The sequence below is a fragment of the Ruditapes philippinarum genome, unplaced genomic scaffold (genome assembly GCF_026571515.1).
Source record: "Ruditapes philippinarum isolate M1 unplaced genomic scaffold, ASM2657151v2 ctg67_1_1_1_1, whole genome shotgun sequence".
Classification (NCBI taxonomy): domain Eukaryota; kingdom Metazoa; phylum Mollusca; class Bivalvia; order Venerida; family Veneridae; genus Ruditapes; species Ruditapes philippinarum.
In genome coordinates, this window is record NW_026859561.1 from 724985 (window position 1) to 742723 (window position 17739).

General features: G+C 30.7%; 1 protein-coding gene across 6 annotated transcripts in view; it reads left to right on the forward strand.

Annotated features, from left to right (window-relative positions):
* LOC132756982 (transcription factor egl-13-like) overlaps nt 1–17739 on the forward strand; it is a 148827-nt gene that overhangs the window by 113608 nt on the left and 17480 nt on the right. For all 6 annotated transcript variants that reach the window (XM_060748130.1, XM_060748132.1, XM_060748129.1 and 3 more), the window contains 2 exons: nt 1267–1846; nt 8788–8833. In XM_060748130.1, coding sequence (XP_060604113.1) covers nt 1271–1846; nt 8788–8833 — 622 coding nt within the window. In that variant the 5' untranslated portion in view covers nt 1267–1270. The remainder of the gene's footprint in view (nt 1–1266; nt 1847–8787; nt 8834–17739) is intronic.

A 17739-nucleotide genomic window follows, 5' to 3' on the forward strand; every position in this document is an offset into this window, starting at 1 on the left:
TATAATTATTGTGTTACTTGAATGAGTGAAAAACAAAGTTTTTTTTAAAGATTAAAATATTAAGATTAATAAATGACATCAAACTTTATTGGGTGCGTGTGATTTTTTTTACATGTTGTTGGATTTTAATAACAACAAATATTTCTTTATTTTTGGAGTTGAATATTGTTAATATTTTTGAAAAGGTATGCTTTGTTGTAAAAGTTGCCTTAAAGTTTATTTTAATATGGCACTTCTATTGCAGAGTAATATTATTTTTTTCTTCTTCTTTTCACTAACTGGCATGTAGGTATAACTATCAAATTTCACATTTCACGAGTTTGCGGAGAATTAATTTGTGATAAATGGAAACATTTTATTTTTTTATCAGAAAGCATATAAACATTTATTTTATAAACGATTATTTTATTAAATGTTGGAATAAAATGGGAAAAAAGTATAACTGTTTATACAAGAGTGAGATATATGTCAAGTGGATAAAGTCATCTGTTATGTAAAAATATTGAAATTTTTTACAGCCATTCCAAAGGCATTAAAATGCTCATACAGCATTGAATATTATAAATATTTAAGTAATAAACATTCACAGTTTAACAGATATTACCTCTATGTTTACAGGGTCTACCATAAATTATCAAATGCAGATCTGCTTGTTAAAATATTTTATGATTTCTTATCAAACAGATTCTCAGGAACTACGCAAGTCGTTTTGCGAAAAACTGCGTATATTTACAATAGTCTGACAATCGGTTCTTTATTTTACGAAAGATTTTAATCTTTGATTATCAACATTGCAGCCTCGTAGATTCTGTGGACTTGCAATATTTTACAGTTTTTATGAATCAAGTTCTGCAATTCTCCGTGACAATAATGGACCGCTTGTTTGACATACCGCAGTTTTGTTTCATGAATAATTTTCCTGGTTAAAAAACCATGAATGACTGTCAAAGAAAGTCATGGAAGAAATATTTTATTTCTATGTGATTTTTAGTGAAAAACAGGGTTAATCTAGCTCTCATGAAAGAATTGTTAAAACTGTATTATGACGTAAAACAAACAAAAAACGGTAGATTGAAGTTAATGCATGATGAATTCTGCATAAATAATCATGTTTTTCTGTCATGGAATACCATTTAGTATAGTCACCTAACAGTGCTTGTTTTATATCAGAAAGTCTTTTCGCTATTAATAAATGTAGTAATGAACACAATATGATGGTGATATTTATAAAATGTGTCTTGACAAAATGTATTCTTTTATCTTCAGGAGCATGTCTTCAAAGCGTAAAAATACGCCAACCAAACTGCCTCGAGACGACGTCGTAAATGAACGACCAATCTACAACAGCTTACCTCAAAATCAACACAATTACCATTACGATCAGGACTTAGATTATCATTCTCCGTTACATATTGTTGAAAATCACGAAAATTTCAACGGCATTGATAACCACGACTCAGACAGTAGTACAGAACGTGATCGCCCTAAAAACAAGAAGCAAAGAATTCTACAGAGCATTCGAAACAGCTCAGACTCCGATTCCGATCCTGAAAATAATTTCCATTTAAACAATAACTCAACAAAGCCCGGGTTTGGGTTGCACAAAAAATCCATGGAAAGTGTTCTACGTCGGCTAAATACACATAAACCGGAGAGTGCCTCTGAACAGGAATATTTGGACAAATGTCTAAAGATGACGACGCATGAAGCCGCAGCCGACATGCAACTTTTCTCAAATATACAGCATTTGCTCAGTGATCAGACAGTACAGGACAAGGAACAGAAACTTGGGGAGATGATTGCTCAGTTACAGAACATAAAAGAAAGTATACGCAAAGATAAACAGGTATAGTAATTTGTTACATTTTAATAACAACCTTATTCCCTTTTCCTTGCCATGCTTTAACTTTTATATCAAAATATTTAAAGCAAAGTTAACGTCATTTGAAAAGACTGCAAAATGATGATTTTGGTTTGACGATTTTATTATGCTCAGCTTTGGGTTTGCTTGCGGAATTTTGGAACAGTTTATAAGTAAATGAGATGAACGGTAATAATTCAGCCTGCCATGTCAGCTAAATTAAATCATAAGCCTGTATGATCCTTTAATAATGACTTTAAAATTTATTAAGCATCAGATAATGAGATATTCTTACTCAAATTTTGATAACCTGTAGGAACTATTTTTTATGGCGTATGTATATTAGCAGGATTGTAGGTCAAAAGGCTAAAGGGAAGTTTAATTGAGTAAAATGGCAAGTGTGCACTTTTATCAGAAGCAGACAAATAAAATACCAGAAAATTAAAATCAAATGCTTACTTGATTGGCTTATCTTTTGATTGTTCCTGATTCTTTGAAAAGCTTGATATTTATTCAAAAAGAATACTTATGTATATAGTTAATTCTTATAGTTTAAAATATTCATGATATAATAAGTAAACAAGTATCAAAGCAAGAAATATTTCAAATAAAAAGAATTTGTGCGTTAAACTGATTTCTAATAAAATGGCATAGTCAACCATCATAAATGATAAAGATGTTGATAAACTGGTAAGCAATTAAGCAGAAATCCAGTCCTTAAAATTCATGCAAATTTTTAGGAAGTTTTTTTTTTTAATATTAAGTGAACATATTGAATTATTTAAGCTACGCATAAAGCATTTGAATAAATTATCAAAACTTTATAACAATATAAAATTAAGGTGAAATAAATTAAAGTGAATTTTGCCTCATATTTTGCATAAAACATAAAAAGCATTATTATTATGTAGATTGTAAGTATGGATATATTACTTAAACCAGTCTAATGAAGTTTCTTTTTCTCATTCACCTGAAGGAACATGCAGCTTTAAATGTACATCTCCATCAAAACAACATCAATTATGCTTTATATTTTGTTCACATTGGCAAAAACCAGAAAGTTTTGCATTTGCATCTTGTAAAAGAGATAAAAGAAATACATGCTCCAAAATTACAGAGATATGAAAAGAAAATCAAGAATCATATAGTTAAACAGATATTTCCCACAGTAATTAAAAAACAAGTTTGAAAAACAACAACAACCGCAAATAATTAAACTGACACAAATTGCCAAACAATGTGAAATGCAGCCATTGAAATGATTACATTGAAATTATCACAGTTTCATGATTCTTATGGCACACCTGTAAATGAGCCAGAACACCGGAGGTCCTAGCATCAATTAGGAAACCACCCTCAAAGCCGTGATATTGCAGATAGAAATGCAGCCTCTGCCAATCAGATAGCCTCTTTACAAAAATCATACAATTTTTTTTCCTATCTTTATTTGTTTATTTTTACACTTTACACATCATGATTGATTTTTTAAAGATATATTTTGCTTAATTCAGTTTTGAGTACACATCTAAAGTACAGGTACATATTTGATGTGTTGAAAGTCAGATTGGCAATGGATAGCGAAAAACATTTCTGGAAACATAACTAGGGCATTCATTCCAATTTTATGATCATTATGAATTAAGGGCAACAAAAGATTTCATCTTTCAAGCATACACTATAATACTAGTATCTGATAATCTAATTTAGACCCTTTCTGACTAAAATGGACAACGTAGGGACTAAGTATACTCTTAGTGTGCCAATACTGGACCCCCATTGAATGCAAGCCTGTACATCAAATAAAAACACCATAAGAACACAATGCCTCAATATTTTTTTTTAAAAAAAAATGTTTATAAAAAGTTGCTTATATTTTAAAAGACAGATATTTTTGCATCTGGAACATTTAGCATTACAATGTCATAATTATGGTCATTCGGTCAACACAGTTCATGTAAAGTGTTCCACTGTCAACACAGTTCATGCATAGTGTTTCACTGCCAACACAGTTCATGTATAGTACTCCACTGTCTAAACACTGTTCATGTAAAATGTTCCACTGTCAACACAGTTCATGTATAGTGTTCACTGCCAACACAGTTCATGTATAGTGTTCCACTGTCAACACAGTTCTTGTATAGTGTTCCACTGTTAACACAGTCCATGTATAGTGTTCCACTGTCAACACAGTTCATGTATAGTGTTCCACTGTTAACACAGTCCATGCATAGTGTTCCACTGTCAACACAGTTCATGTCTAGTGTTCCACTGTCAACACAGTTCATGTATAGTGTTCCACTGTCAACACAGTTCATGCATAGTGTTCCACTGTCAACACAGTTCATGTATAGTGTTCCACTGTTAACACAGTCCATGCATAGTGTTCCACTGCCAACACAGTTCATGTATAGTGTTCCACTGTCAACACAGTTCATGCATAGTGTTCCACTGTTAACACAGTCCATGCATAGTGTTCCACTGCCAACACAGTTCATGTATAGTGTTCCACTGTCAACACAGTTCATGTATAGTGTTCCACTGTTAACACAGTCCATGCATAGTGTTCCACTGTCAACACAGTTCATGCATAGTGTTCCACTGTCAACACAGTTCATGTATAGTGTTCCACTGTCAAAGATTCTGTAACATACCATCAAGATATTAACACCAAATAACATGTCAGGTCCTCATTAAGATTTTCACAGACCAAAAGTATCTCAGTTTGTTATATACAGTCTCTAATTGACATAGTTGATTATCTTAATCAGTTAAAATTGGTATCTTGTTAAAAATCAAAGAAATGTATAACCTAAATCTTTACAAATGCCCTTAATATTATATCATACATTTTAGTTTCAAGATTATCAATTATGCAAGTAATTTATCAAAGACATTTGAACTAAATTGCTTTTTATGGTCTTAAGTTTGTATGTAATTTGTGTTGTATATATCTGATGGGTTAAAATGGAATTAACTCACTTGAAAGGAGAGTCATTCAGAAAATAGGTTAATGCCGCGACTCTCCTAGATCCACTAAATGCACTAAATTAACATTTCTGGTTTGGGCTAAAAATATTCCAGTGTTTTTTTTGTGAGTGTACTAAATGAATGACAATCTTGTTGGTCAATAGATATCAGGTATGGTTATTGGCCATCAAAAAGCAATAATCTTGATTGGTAAATGGCCATCAAAGATATTATCATTGACTGTAAGCAACCATAACCATAGCATTTACTGGTTATTGGCCATCAAATATGGTATTGACTGCATTGTAGTTGACATTGATTGGTCATTATCCATCAAATAACAATAGCTTTTACTTGTCACATGAGAACAGGTAACAATGGCATAGATTGGTCGTGAGCTATCAAGTAACAATAGCATTGGTTGGTCATTAGCCACTTAGTAACAATAGCATAGATCGGTCATTAGCCAATTAATAACAATGGCATAGATTGGTCAGAAGCAACCAAGTTCTAGTAACAGTAGCATAAGTTGGTATTCAGACATCAAGTAACAATTGCAAAAATTGGTCATGAGCCATCAAGTAACAATAGCATAGATTGGTAATAGCATATGCTAATAGCATAGATTGGTCATTTGTCATTAAATAACAAAAGTATTTACTTGTCTTTAGCAATAAAAGAGCAACTAAGCCTTTGCTGGCCATAAGTTATTAAATAACAGTACTGAATTAAAAAAAATACATTAGCATTGACTGACAGGTCAATCCAGGTCCATCAAAAACAATAGCATTGATTGGTTATTGGCCATTAAATAAAAGTATAATTGACTGGTGAGCATAGTTATTGGCCATCAGAAAACAAAGACATTATAAGTTCAGTTAGCATGTAAGATGAATATTCTTTACAAGAATTACTTGAGATTTAAAATTCATTGATGAGAAAATTGGCACAGACTGGTATTTGGCATGCAGGGGTCATCTAGGGTATTTAATGACTGATCCCTAAATTAATGATGATAGCCACTGATTTCTCCCTGTCTTTGTTTTAAATTAGGCCCATGTGGAGATGATGGGGAGTATTTGAATCTCTCAGGGATCATTTTATGTGCTATTAATAAAAGGTCCTAATTTGATTTGATTTAATGATGTTTCTCGAAATGTTCTAATTGTAAATGATAGCACTTGAATAAACCATATATTGTAGGATTTTAAAGACAGGGAGAAAGATAGCATGACTACTTGATTAAAAGAAGCCAGAATTCTCATGTTTTAGATTTAATATAAAAAGAATTGAATGTGTTTTTGTAAGATAGTAAAATGATATACATGTTATACAAAATGAAAACTTTTCAATACATTACATGATAAAAAGATCATTATATTAAGGGACAATTCTTTAATTGGAATAAATTCCATTATGAATTTCTGAATAACAGTTTTAATAAATATTTTTTTTATTAACAATTATTGCAATTTAGCCTTAAAGTTGTGCATTTCATTGAAACTTTCTCCCTATCCGAAACTATTAAGTGTTTTTTAAGTTTTGTTCATGCGCAGCGATAGAGTTCCTATATAATTATTCGGTAAGACCTACTTTCACTTCACTCTGTATCTTCATGCAGTATATTTTAAGATGTCAGATATTTTTACATTGAAAATAATTGAGTAAGATAAATTTATAGCATAATTCTGTTACATAATTTAGAAGAATTCTCTTTCTCAGTAATGCAATACGGTTAGCATCATATGAATAATTACCTTATCTACAGGATTTATTTACCAAAAATTTGATAATCGCTTACCAGAGAATAGTTTTTCGAAACTGCATAATTCAAAGAACGAGCCGCGGTTGTAAGGGTTCATCTACTTGAAACAATTTCTGTCAAATTTATCGTATCATGGTTGCCATTATTGTATTATTACGTATCAATTTGGCATATTCCGTTACATTGTTGGAATCGGTAAAAGATTATACCGTATCCTTACACCTAATCAACCCAAAGATAAAAAAGTTTATATTTACCGAAATAAAGGATGTGTGGTTGAATGTTTTTTTGGCAATGAAATGAAATTTTGATAACATTCAACAGTGTTTTCCTGATTACGATATTATTGTTTTCCAAAATAAATGAAAAACATTCATGTATGTATGCGTATACATATCTCTTCTTTTTTTCATCGTAGATGGAACAATGCAATAAAGAAAAGATGATATGCTACAGGCATGAAAAAAAATGTTGTTAACCCTTTTAATTTTTATTTTAAAAGTTTCCTACTTGAAAACGACTTCCGTTTAACAGGTTTTTTTTAATAACTATAACTGCTGTAAAGCCTATAATCCATATACATAACTGAAAATGAAACATATGTGCAAAATTGAATCTGTCATAGTTTGTCAAAAGCTTGATAGAATTTAAGATCTCCGTGAAATTTCTGTAAAAATGCGCTTAACAAGAAGGGAGACAACTGTTAAAAATTAAACAGGATGAAGACAACTATCTGATTTTAAAAAGAAGGGAGACAACAGTTAGTCTGATGTGAAACTAAAGGGAGGGAACTGTATTACATAAAACTAAAGGGAGACAACTATTATAATTAACCATTGTAAAGCATATATAAAGTATAAAGTATATTATAAATTAAAATTATAAGGAAAACAGGAAAATCAACAAGTCTTAATTACTGTTCACAAGTTATAAACTTTGTTGAATTTTAGTACTCCATTTGCCATTTACGTGTGAATGCAAAAACAAAAAACTTGACAAAATGATAGAGCTGTAAAACCTTCTACTTTCATTTTTTGAATAGCGACTTTATTTACATCCTTGTTTCAAATATATTTTTGACAGTGACAATGGTTTAGGTCGTAAGAAAATGTTATCTGTAATTAACATCGCATTAACGTAATTGTGAAAAGAATAATAAATCTGCAAGCTCGGTTTTAAATCTGCTGAGTTGGCTAAAAATATGCAGCATGTTATTTATTATATTACTTATTTGTGATAATTTATTGCCAGAAACCAACACCTTCTAATTATGCGTACAGTCTGTATAACTGATGAATTTTTTCACACTATCGCAAGACAACTGTATCTGCAAATGTATTTAAAAACTCAGATACAATAATTTAGCACTGAACTGACATTTTTTTATCGTTGCAGTGAAACTAATTTTTAGTGCTGCAAACTTTATTGTTTATTACGTTATTTTATTTTGAACATATGTGACCTTCAGACTGTTGGGTAGCTCATCATTAAATTTATATCTTTGTCTAATGAGTTGTCCATGGTCTTAGTTTGGAAATCCTTGGTTTCATTTATCATTCGAGTACTTTACGGTATGCTAAATTTGTATATTACATATTTCCGTATTGCAATGTTTAATGGATATAATAATATGTCTTGAATTTATAGCAACACAAAATTTGTGTGATTGTGATGGCAAAAAATGAAAGATTCGGCTGGGGGTCTGATATGGCGACTGATTTATTTGTTATGGGTGATAAAATGAAGAAATTGTATAGTTTTACGATAGTGTTGTCAGTTTTAATATTTGTGTAATAAGTAGAAATCGTAGGAAAGCACGGGCTGACAGCTTTATGCAAACCAGAAGCTTTGTTTTATTCTTGGAAAAGCTCAAAAAAACAAAAAAGCTTAGGAACTGCTTGATGGGGGCAGGTAGTACAATACAATTGGAAGAGAATTCTGGTTTGAATAATGACTTAAATACCTTGATATCCATGTATTTTTTTAAAAAAACAATCAACAGTTATCATTATGGCTGTATACTGTGTTGTGTCAAAATAATTGCCAAAGAATATTCAATCTGTTCCGCTTAAAACATTAGCAAACTTTTAACCTTAAAATAATCGATAAAATGTACCTTGTAAAGGACCTCGATTGTAAAAGTTGTCTTGAGAAAACAGATGTTATAATAAAAAAGGAATTCTTGTATTTTCAGAGTTCAGAAGAAAGGTCACCAAGCCCAGAGCAGCCAAAAAATAAAGGTATGTATCAGAAGTCACCTTAATTAGCAATTACATATGTGTAAAATTACTTTAAAACATAACAAAAATTTATTGACAAGAACCATTAATTTTTTGCAAGAGTTAAAGTATTCATCAAATTTTTCAATTATTCAATACACAATGACATTATTTCAAAGCATCTTTATATTTGATTCGTTATCCAGTATAAATGTTAACATGGATTGTAAATACCCATTGACAATGGTTAATAACAAAATGTAAATGTGCACTAAAACAGTTGTAGGTAGGTACTTATTTTTTTCTCAGAACTTGCAAAGTTTTCATTAAAAAGCAGCTAATAAAAGATTTCAAGCACTCTTTATGCTCGTAAAATGTGAACTTGTTCTCAAAAGAGATATAAAAAAGGTTATCCCTAATCGTGGGAGATTATCTATGTTTATCTCACACTGTTGTTTGTGTAATTCCGGGATTGTTCCTAGAGGATTATGGGTGATTTTGAAGCCACAGTCAGCTCAGGGTCGTAGTCGCCCATTAGGGGATTACAGTTGATGGAAAAGCCTGCTGTTAGTCGAAGGTTGAGAGGATTTGGAAACTTTGTTATGCCAAGAAAACAGTCAACAATGAGTTTTGTTTTCTGAAAGGAAGAAAAATAGAATGCATCCCAAGTGATACTTTGTATCTCTGATTTTTTCCGTTTCTCTATCTAGCTTCCTTATTACCACGGTAGTTGATTATGCACTGTATATAGCAGATGAAAAGAGAAAAGGTTGAAACTTTTGAAGCATGAAATCAAGTATTAAGTGTTAAAAGCAAGAAAAGCAGACAAGTTAATAGAATGATTGTTAATGAAAGAAAAAAAGATTGAAGACCTGGTGCAGTCATCATGTTACCATTGGAATAATACCATTGGTCAATTTCAAATCCATATTTTAACTTAACCAGTCAGATGCAAGAGTTGAGGTGCCCAAAATCATTTTTCAAATTGCATGAAAAATTATGAAGAAATTGAGCAAAAATCACATATATTTTCTATCTTTTATTTCTTGCTCCTTGTGAATTGTTTGATTGGTAGCTGGACTGCTTTGAACTTTTCAACCACTGGCCACCCTGATCTAAATGAAAACCTGGTAAAATTTGATTATCAAGCACTTGTTCTAATTTGCTGGTTGTCATAAAAGAAAGATTTGCGATAAATTGCCTCTAAAAATACATTAACCAAAGCTAATCTGATGGCCAGATTTTATTCTTCAATGGCTGATTATAAAGACCAGTAAAAGATGAATAATTTCTCAGTAGATAAGAAATCATAGCCTTTGCAATAAATTCAAATTGTTACATTCTTAGCTACTTAACCATAAGTGCCCGTTAAATCTTTAAGATTATACGAAATTGATGGTAGAAAGAATAAAGCACCATGGGATAGCAGTTTTATGGTACTAGGTTAACTAGGACTTTAGACCCCTTTGTGGGAAATTTTTCTCCCAGAGGAAAAAACTATGTATAGTACAGTAACAGTGTCTAATTAGAAGAACCTTAGACTCATTTGTTAAAGCGTTGCCTCTGTCAGAAATTGTGCTTTGATATTTTTTCCAACTGTTTTTATATGATTGCTCGGATTTAGTTATTAACATTTTTTAAGTACATGCATATTTTGTCCCACAAAATACCATTCTTGCCCCCTAGAAATTGTTCCTATCACATTAAGGGAATTTTTTTAGAAAGAGGAATGGTTTGTTTTTACTGTGTGGTTATAAGTTAGTGACTTAATAATTATGTTGACGGCTAAAATAAAAACACTTATATACAGAGATAATCCAGCTTTAATACAATGTTATACAGTAAAAATGTTATGTAGACTTTGAACGTACAAAAGTCTTAACCTAAGCACTTTCCTCCAGCAATGTTTTCTCAGAAGTGCGAACAATTTGTTTGCCGTGCCCCAAAAAATTCATTCACAAGACATAGAAAGCGTATGTAATAACAATAATTTCCCACAATGCACCAGTAAGTGTATCATTTACCGCCTCATTGCACTTTCGCGTCTGTTTGGGATTTTTGAGTACGTTCACTGTTACGCTTGCATGTTTCACTCCCAATAACAGGTCATGTGACCCCTAAACACCGCAAGCAGCAAATTTCCTCATTTAATAAAACAACAACAAAAACTGAAGACAGACACAACTGTAATTTGAATAAGATTTAGTCCGAGAAAAAAACACATTACACTGTAAAAGAAAACTATAAAAATCCTTGTTTTATGTAAAATTAGACTTTTAGAAAAAAATAAAATTCATATTACATTAATGTGTTATTAAAGCTGAAAGGTAATATTTTTCTCTCTATTTGCAAAAATGATTTGAATTGTTTGAGTTTTTAGAGAAAAATAGAATTAACGGTACATATACATGTGTTGAACAAATTTTTTTTAAAAAGATCCTTTTGGTATCTTAATAATTTCTTTAAGGTTTTTTGGAACTTTTGGGGGTTTTTTTTATCTATAGGCAAAAAAAAATGTAAGTATGTTGTTGTTATAACAATATAATAATTTTGTTTATATTGCAACATTTTTGGTGGCAAAATAATCTTTTGTTAGTTTTTTCTTTTTCTAAAAAACTCTCATTCAAGTCATAACTTTGACAAACAACAACATTATCTTTTAATCATAATAAGTGAGCTAATGATAATGTAAAATACAGATATCATATGGTGAGCCTTTAACTTTTCTACGGCAACATATTTTGACGGTCTGTTCTCGTTTGTCATATTATTCAACACGAAGCAAAGATAAACGTGGCGATGCGCTAATTGGCCGTCACACGTTGTCAAGAACTTCATACAACAACGGTAATGAAGATTTTTACTGATGGTTATTCATGTTTTCCGTTGTTCTCAAATTAGCAAAATCAGTATGTTAATCAATTATCTCCCTTTATGACTGGCAGAACAAATGGCGGGCAACAGTTGTTCCCAGGCATTGTATTCTGAATCAGTCTGTGAGGCAAAGATATGTATTTTTTTTAAACACACACATAGAAGATTGTCCTATTATACTTATACTCTTCTTTAGTGAGTGAAATTGTTTCAGTTAAAAAGTCTGTCCTCAAAGGAATGCAAAAGTTTTTCTTCCAGTAAAATTTCTGTCAATAAATTGATTGCATTTTCAAATCACTCCATTAAGAGGCAAGTTATTTTATTTTTTTTAATTAATTTAAAATAAGTCTCTTTTTAGGTATTTCCCATTTATCTATATTTTAAATACCTGTTATTTCAAACAAACAAAAATTAGCAGACAATGCATAGTTTTATTATGATTTGTTTTTATATACTCACTGATTTTTTTACCAAATTCATGAAGACAAAAAATCCTCAAGCTTTGTGTGGCCTTAAAGAAAAGGCAAAGACTGTTTATTGGTGAACGCAAACAAACAACAGTCAAATTGTTTTTTGTGATGAAGGGAATTGTCAGGAATAAGCTTATCTTAACAGAAAGGTCTATTGTTAGTTATTTCACGTTAGGTGAACAATGATTTAGGCGCCAGTTCCATGATTAGCCTGATAGAACTATTGGATATAATGGCTGATAAAATCTGACATAAATGCTCTCCGCTTTTCAGCCATTTCTTGCTGAAAAAAAAGGTGATTTAAACACCTTTACTACAGATAAGTTGTCTGTCTTTATCACTTAAGCTTCCATTGTTAAAAGTGAATTTTTAATGTTACTTTGTCTGCTGACTTTGAAGTCCAGGATGAAGAGTAAATTTGTTCGCTTTCCGTCACCGATGCATTTTGACCATGTGTCTTCAAGCGAAGAAGTCAACAGTTGCTTTGTACCCCATGAGTTTTATGGAGTTCTATAAATATACATCATTTTGGAAGTTCCTAGTTGAAATACATTTTTAAAAGTTCAATGAGTTCAGCCTAAATATATTACTTTTATCTTTCATATAAAATTCTGAAAACTCAAACTGTTGTAGCAATTATATATATTTTTTTTGCTATATGTCTGAAAACAATGTTAACCTTCCCATATACTTAACTTCACTTTATTAGAACATTCATTAAACCCTGTATTTCAACTTGTAGGTATTTCTCTTTAATTCTAGGGTTATGAAGTTCTAATTCCCTTATTTTCAAAAGATCCTAAATTAAGTCTGTTGTAATGAATTAACAGAGTTTTAAACAATTTCCGGATGAAACAGTTGTGATGAATTAATTCCCTTTCATTTTGGAAATTATTTTTGCGCGGCGTTTATTAGTTTTCTTTTCATAATTATTATTACAGTTGATTACACAATTATCAGAACTGAGTGTAATTTTTACACATTACTTTTCATTTTCTATGAATCCACTTGGAATTAAAGGTAGAACATTAGAGCTACAAAATATTTATTTTTCCCCTTGACGGTTGAAGGCGGGAAATAAAACCCTATTGTCTTTTATCGGAATCAATTAAACATTAAAGTCACAAGATCAAAGAGAGTTTTAATTGTTTGTTAATTGTGTACGGAGCCAGCAATGCCTTGTTTCAAGTTTGTTCGTGGGTTTGCCAGTTGAACGAAATGTTCGTTTATGTTGTTTTCATATTTTGCAACCAAGTGGCATAATTATGCGGAAAACAGCAATTTATGTTATGATATGATGAAGGGGTTTATTAGATGTTTCACTTATACAAGAGTCAAGGGTTTTCTTTTTTTAAGTGAATTATGGTTGAATATTTCCGCTTCAACAAATACTTGCTATTGTCCCAGCCACTTCACGCCTAAAGCATAGCTTATTAATCAAGTAATTATGGCAAATGCTTTTGATTTTGGAAGAAAGTTATTCCAAGTATCGGCTGATTGTTTTACTATATGAGTTTCTTGTCTGAAATTTTTTTTTCCCACACAGTAAATATTTTACATCGTTAGTAATAATAGTTTGATAAGCATTTACAAGTGTCCTGAGAAAAAAAACACACTTTCATTGAGGAAATTGTCTGGCAATTGTATGCACTTGTAATGTTTGTAACAGCTATAGTGATGAGCACGAAGCACATTAATTGACATTTCTGTTAATAATTAGACAGGTGAAAGTAAATAATTGTATTTTTTTCTACTTTTGTGTTTCTTGTGTTTTGAGATAACGGCATAAAAATTTGTTTACATCCTATTGACATTGTAAAGAAGTTATCATAAGTTTACAGAAAAAAAAAAAAAAAATTTAATCACAGAATTTTAAAGAAATTGATACATAATTATTATCTTTATTAATGTTCAATATGTTTTATTTTTGCACATTTGAGAAATTGCTTTTCATGTTCAGTATCTTAATTTTTGATATTTTAAACATTGCTAAAATTTGCAAACTATGCATTTTTGCTTTGTTGATTTTTTTTCCAGTTCTTTTTCTTTTGTTTTTAAGTCCAATAATGTCTTTTTCAGTAAATTCATTTTATGTTATGTTTTTTTCCTAACCTGAACTTAAGTTGACATTTCACATAAAAGTATCGGCTAACTGCTTGTTATTCTTATCCATCTAACTGTCACAAAAAAGTATCATTTTCCTGTATTGTTCTTTGAAATTGTCTGACAAAGCAAGTTTGATTTTTTGAAGGATTAACTTAATTGTAACTACAGGTAATATCAGGGCAAAATTTACAGCGGATATTGTTTAAACAAGAGGGCGCTTTTTATCTTAACTAGTGTTGATTATCATTAAGATACGGTTTTAAACGTAGATAAAAAGATGACATGTCTATAACAAAAGAAGTGTGTGTGGCAATTGAAGCATGTGTCAGAAATAAACAAGATCTGATGACTGTTCAAATACACACTTTGTATAAATATAAAAAAAAGAGGGGCAGCAAAACTGCACCCTTCCTAATTTTATTTAAAAGCTGCGAGCATGTGAAAGAGATTTTGAGTTTGTAAATGTTTGCAGTTGAATTTGGTTTCCTGGTTTGAATTACTTTCTTGACCTGTTAAAATGCTTCGTTTTTCCTTTTGTTTAGGAACACTTATGAATGCTTGTCAAATATTTAATGTACTTTTTCTTCCAGTGTCAATATCAGTCTAATTTCGTAATATTTTTCTTTTGTCAATTGAATATTTTCCTTAATGTTTAAATCATATTAAAATCATTTTAAACACTTTGTTTTTCTTAAAATACTTTGTTTTCATGAGAAAGATATATAAGAAAAATTCTACTCATAATTCAATTAAAAGCATTCATTTCATCATATCATAAAATAATAAAAATGAATTAAAAATGTTTAATCTTCCTGGCTTTATATTCTTTCAGTACATACATATCACAATGCTTAAATTAATACATAAATTATACGATTTCCTGCGAAACAAGCTTTTCTGTTAATACCTAAAAATAATAAAATGAAAGCTTAGCTTGTGGCAAGGCCAATGAAAATTACTCTGCAATCCCTTTTTCCTTTGTTCTCCGAAGCATTTAGGAGGCTACACTTGAATTATAGATATTAGGATATAACAAATTAATAGCTTTAAGACGAAAATGTGTGAAAAAAAATGAAATTCCCATGGAATTTTCTTTACATTATTACTATAGTTATCTATATTAAAAGTTTACATGTGTTGATAATTGCTGAGGAGCTGAATGCTTATTTCTGAAATGAAGTATTGAATAATGTTGCATATACACCTTGCCAATATAAATGTTGTTACTGATATTGTTGTTGTTGCTGCCGCTGCTAACACTGATGATGATTATGGTGATGAAGGTGATGATTATGGTGATGATAACGATGATGAATACAAAAATATAATGATAATTTGATAATTTTAGAAAGCATTATATAATGGTTGTTGTGTACAATTGGGAAGAGATAATTTCACCTGACTTTTTAATCTTGTTATTTTCTGACATCAAAAACAATAGATGTGACTTGTTATTGCACCAATAGTCGACACAGTACATACCTTCCTTAGCTTTCAAACAATACAAACTGTATGACCGATGACTTCTTGTCCACCCTGTAGGATATAGGTCGACTGCTCACATTACTTCAAACAAAACTTTACAACAATTGGATGCATGTCAGGGCATTTAAAAATGATTTCTATCTCTTTAAATGGTGAAAGTCATCCACAAAGTTTAGATGGTTGAAAGATGAAAAAGATGAACAGAAACAAAAAAATAAGTCTTATCATTGTGCAGAAAAGACCTTGTTTTTGATCATCAAGCTTTTTAGCGAAAAAGATGATTTCCTTCAAGGTTGGTCAGAAGCATTAACTTTATACAAAGGTTAAAATTAAACATGATTAGTGTAATTATGCGAGGAACAATTGAACGGAAATGGTATTGTTGAATATTTCACGAAAGTAATTGTTGAAAAATGATGGCTAAAAAGAACAGTGGTTGAATTGGCATGCACTGCAGTTCATTAAGAAGGAAATGTTTCATTGTTTATTGAGTAAGAATTCAACAATCATAGAACAATCACTACAATCATAGAACAATCAATTGTAAAAAGCAAACTTTTTCAGGTTTAGTCATCACTTTGAAAAAAATAATACAAGAAAATGCTAAGTTTAGCATTGTGGTCAGAATTGTGACATGCAAATAATCATCATTAATGTATAATGTGATATTTTTTTATACAGCAACTTAAAAATGTTTCCTGGAGAAGAAGATATACTAACTTTGTTATATACTTGGCAAAATAAAATAATTAATTCTCCTTTACCAAAAAAAAACCAATTGATCATTTCTCATTATCATTTAATTAACATTTAATATTGTACATGTATATGCTTTTGTTAACATCAAATAGGTAAAGTATTGGACTAACAGGATTATCTTTAAGATTTAAGGATTTAAAATGATACAATATCATAATTGTACTAATCCTGATAAAATTGTGTGGTGATTTAAAATTAATTGAATCCCAAATCATTTGTAATACCTTTGTATCAATACTGTGTTGACACAGTGACAAAATCTTAATCTGATCATCACCAGCTCTTCAATTTGGAGGAAATAAGAACATATGAGCTCTTCAGCTTTTTCCATCAATGGAGATAAATAAAACAATCTATCTATCAGTGACACTCTTCAAATAACAATAATAGGATTTTATCTTTAAGAGCATCTCATTGCATAATCTATTGTAGTTTGGCAGTGAAGTAGTATTGTCCAGAAATTAACAGTGTCCCCTTATGGTCATTGTTATAATCAAGTAGTGTACATAAGTGTGTCATGGTCAACTTGAAGTGGCCAGAAAGTGTTAATGGTCACTCTGACTTTATGTTTTATCAGTGTTTTGACCATTAGCCAGTGGCCAGATTGCATGTTGCTATTGTTTCCTACTGATGATATAAACAGAAAGAAGACATCAATGTCATTGTCATAGAGGTGTGAAATCTTACTGCTGGTTTGTTTGTTTCTGGATTATAGCAGAGGAAACTTGACCAGGGGGTCTGTATGCATACAGATCAGTGCCATATTGTATCTCTAATAGGTTACAGACCCAGCCTCAATTGTCCCAAAAATATTATAACAATAAAAACATACTGTTATCACACCTTGGTGTTAAGATTTTGTTACCCTTTTCCCTCCATGTGAAGCAATATTCTGCTATTGTGCTGTTAATTTTTCTGGAAAAAAAAGGATATGAGAGATGCCCAGACATAAAGCGTGAATGAATAATAGTATTATTTAATGTAAATATAAATCAAAAGTCAAATAGAATATCACTAATATTTTAAAGTTTAATTTTCTTTCTTTTTTCCTTGCAGTTAATTTTTGCAGTATTAATACATGCAGAGGTCTGTCCCCCAAAAGATTTCAGATGAATAGAAAAAATCATTGGAATACAATGAGTGTATTCACTATGGAAATAGAAAAGATAGCAGTCAATAGGCCATCCTATTGTTAATGGGGTGTTAAAATCACAGACCACTATTGTGTTTCTT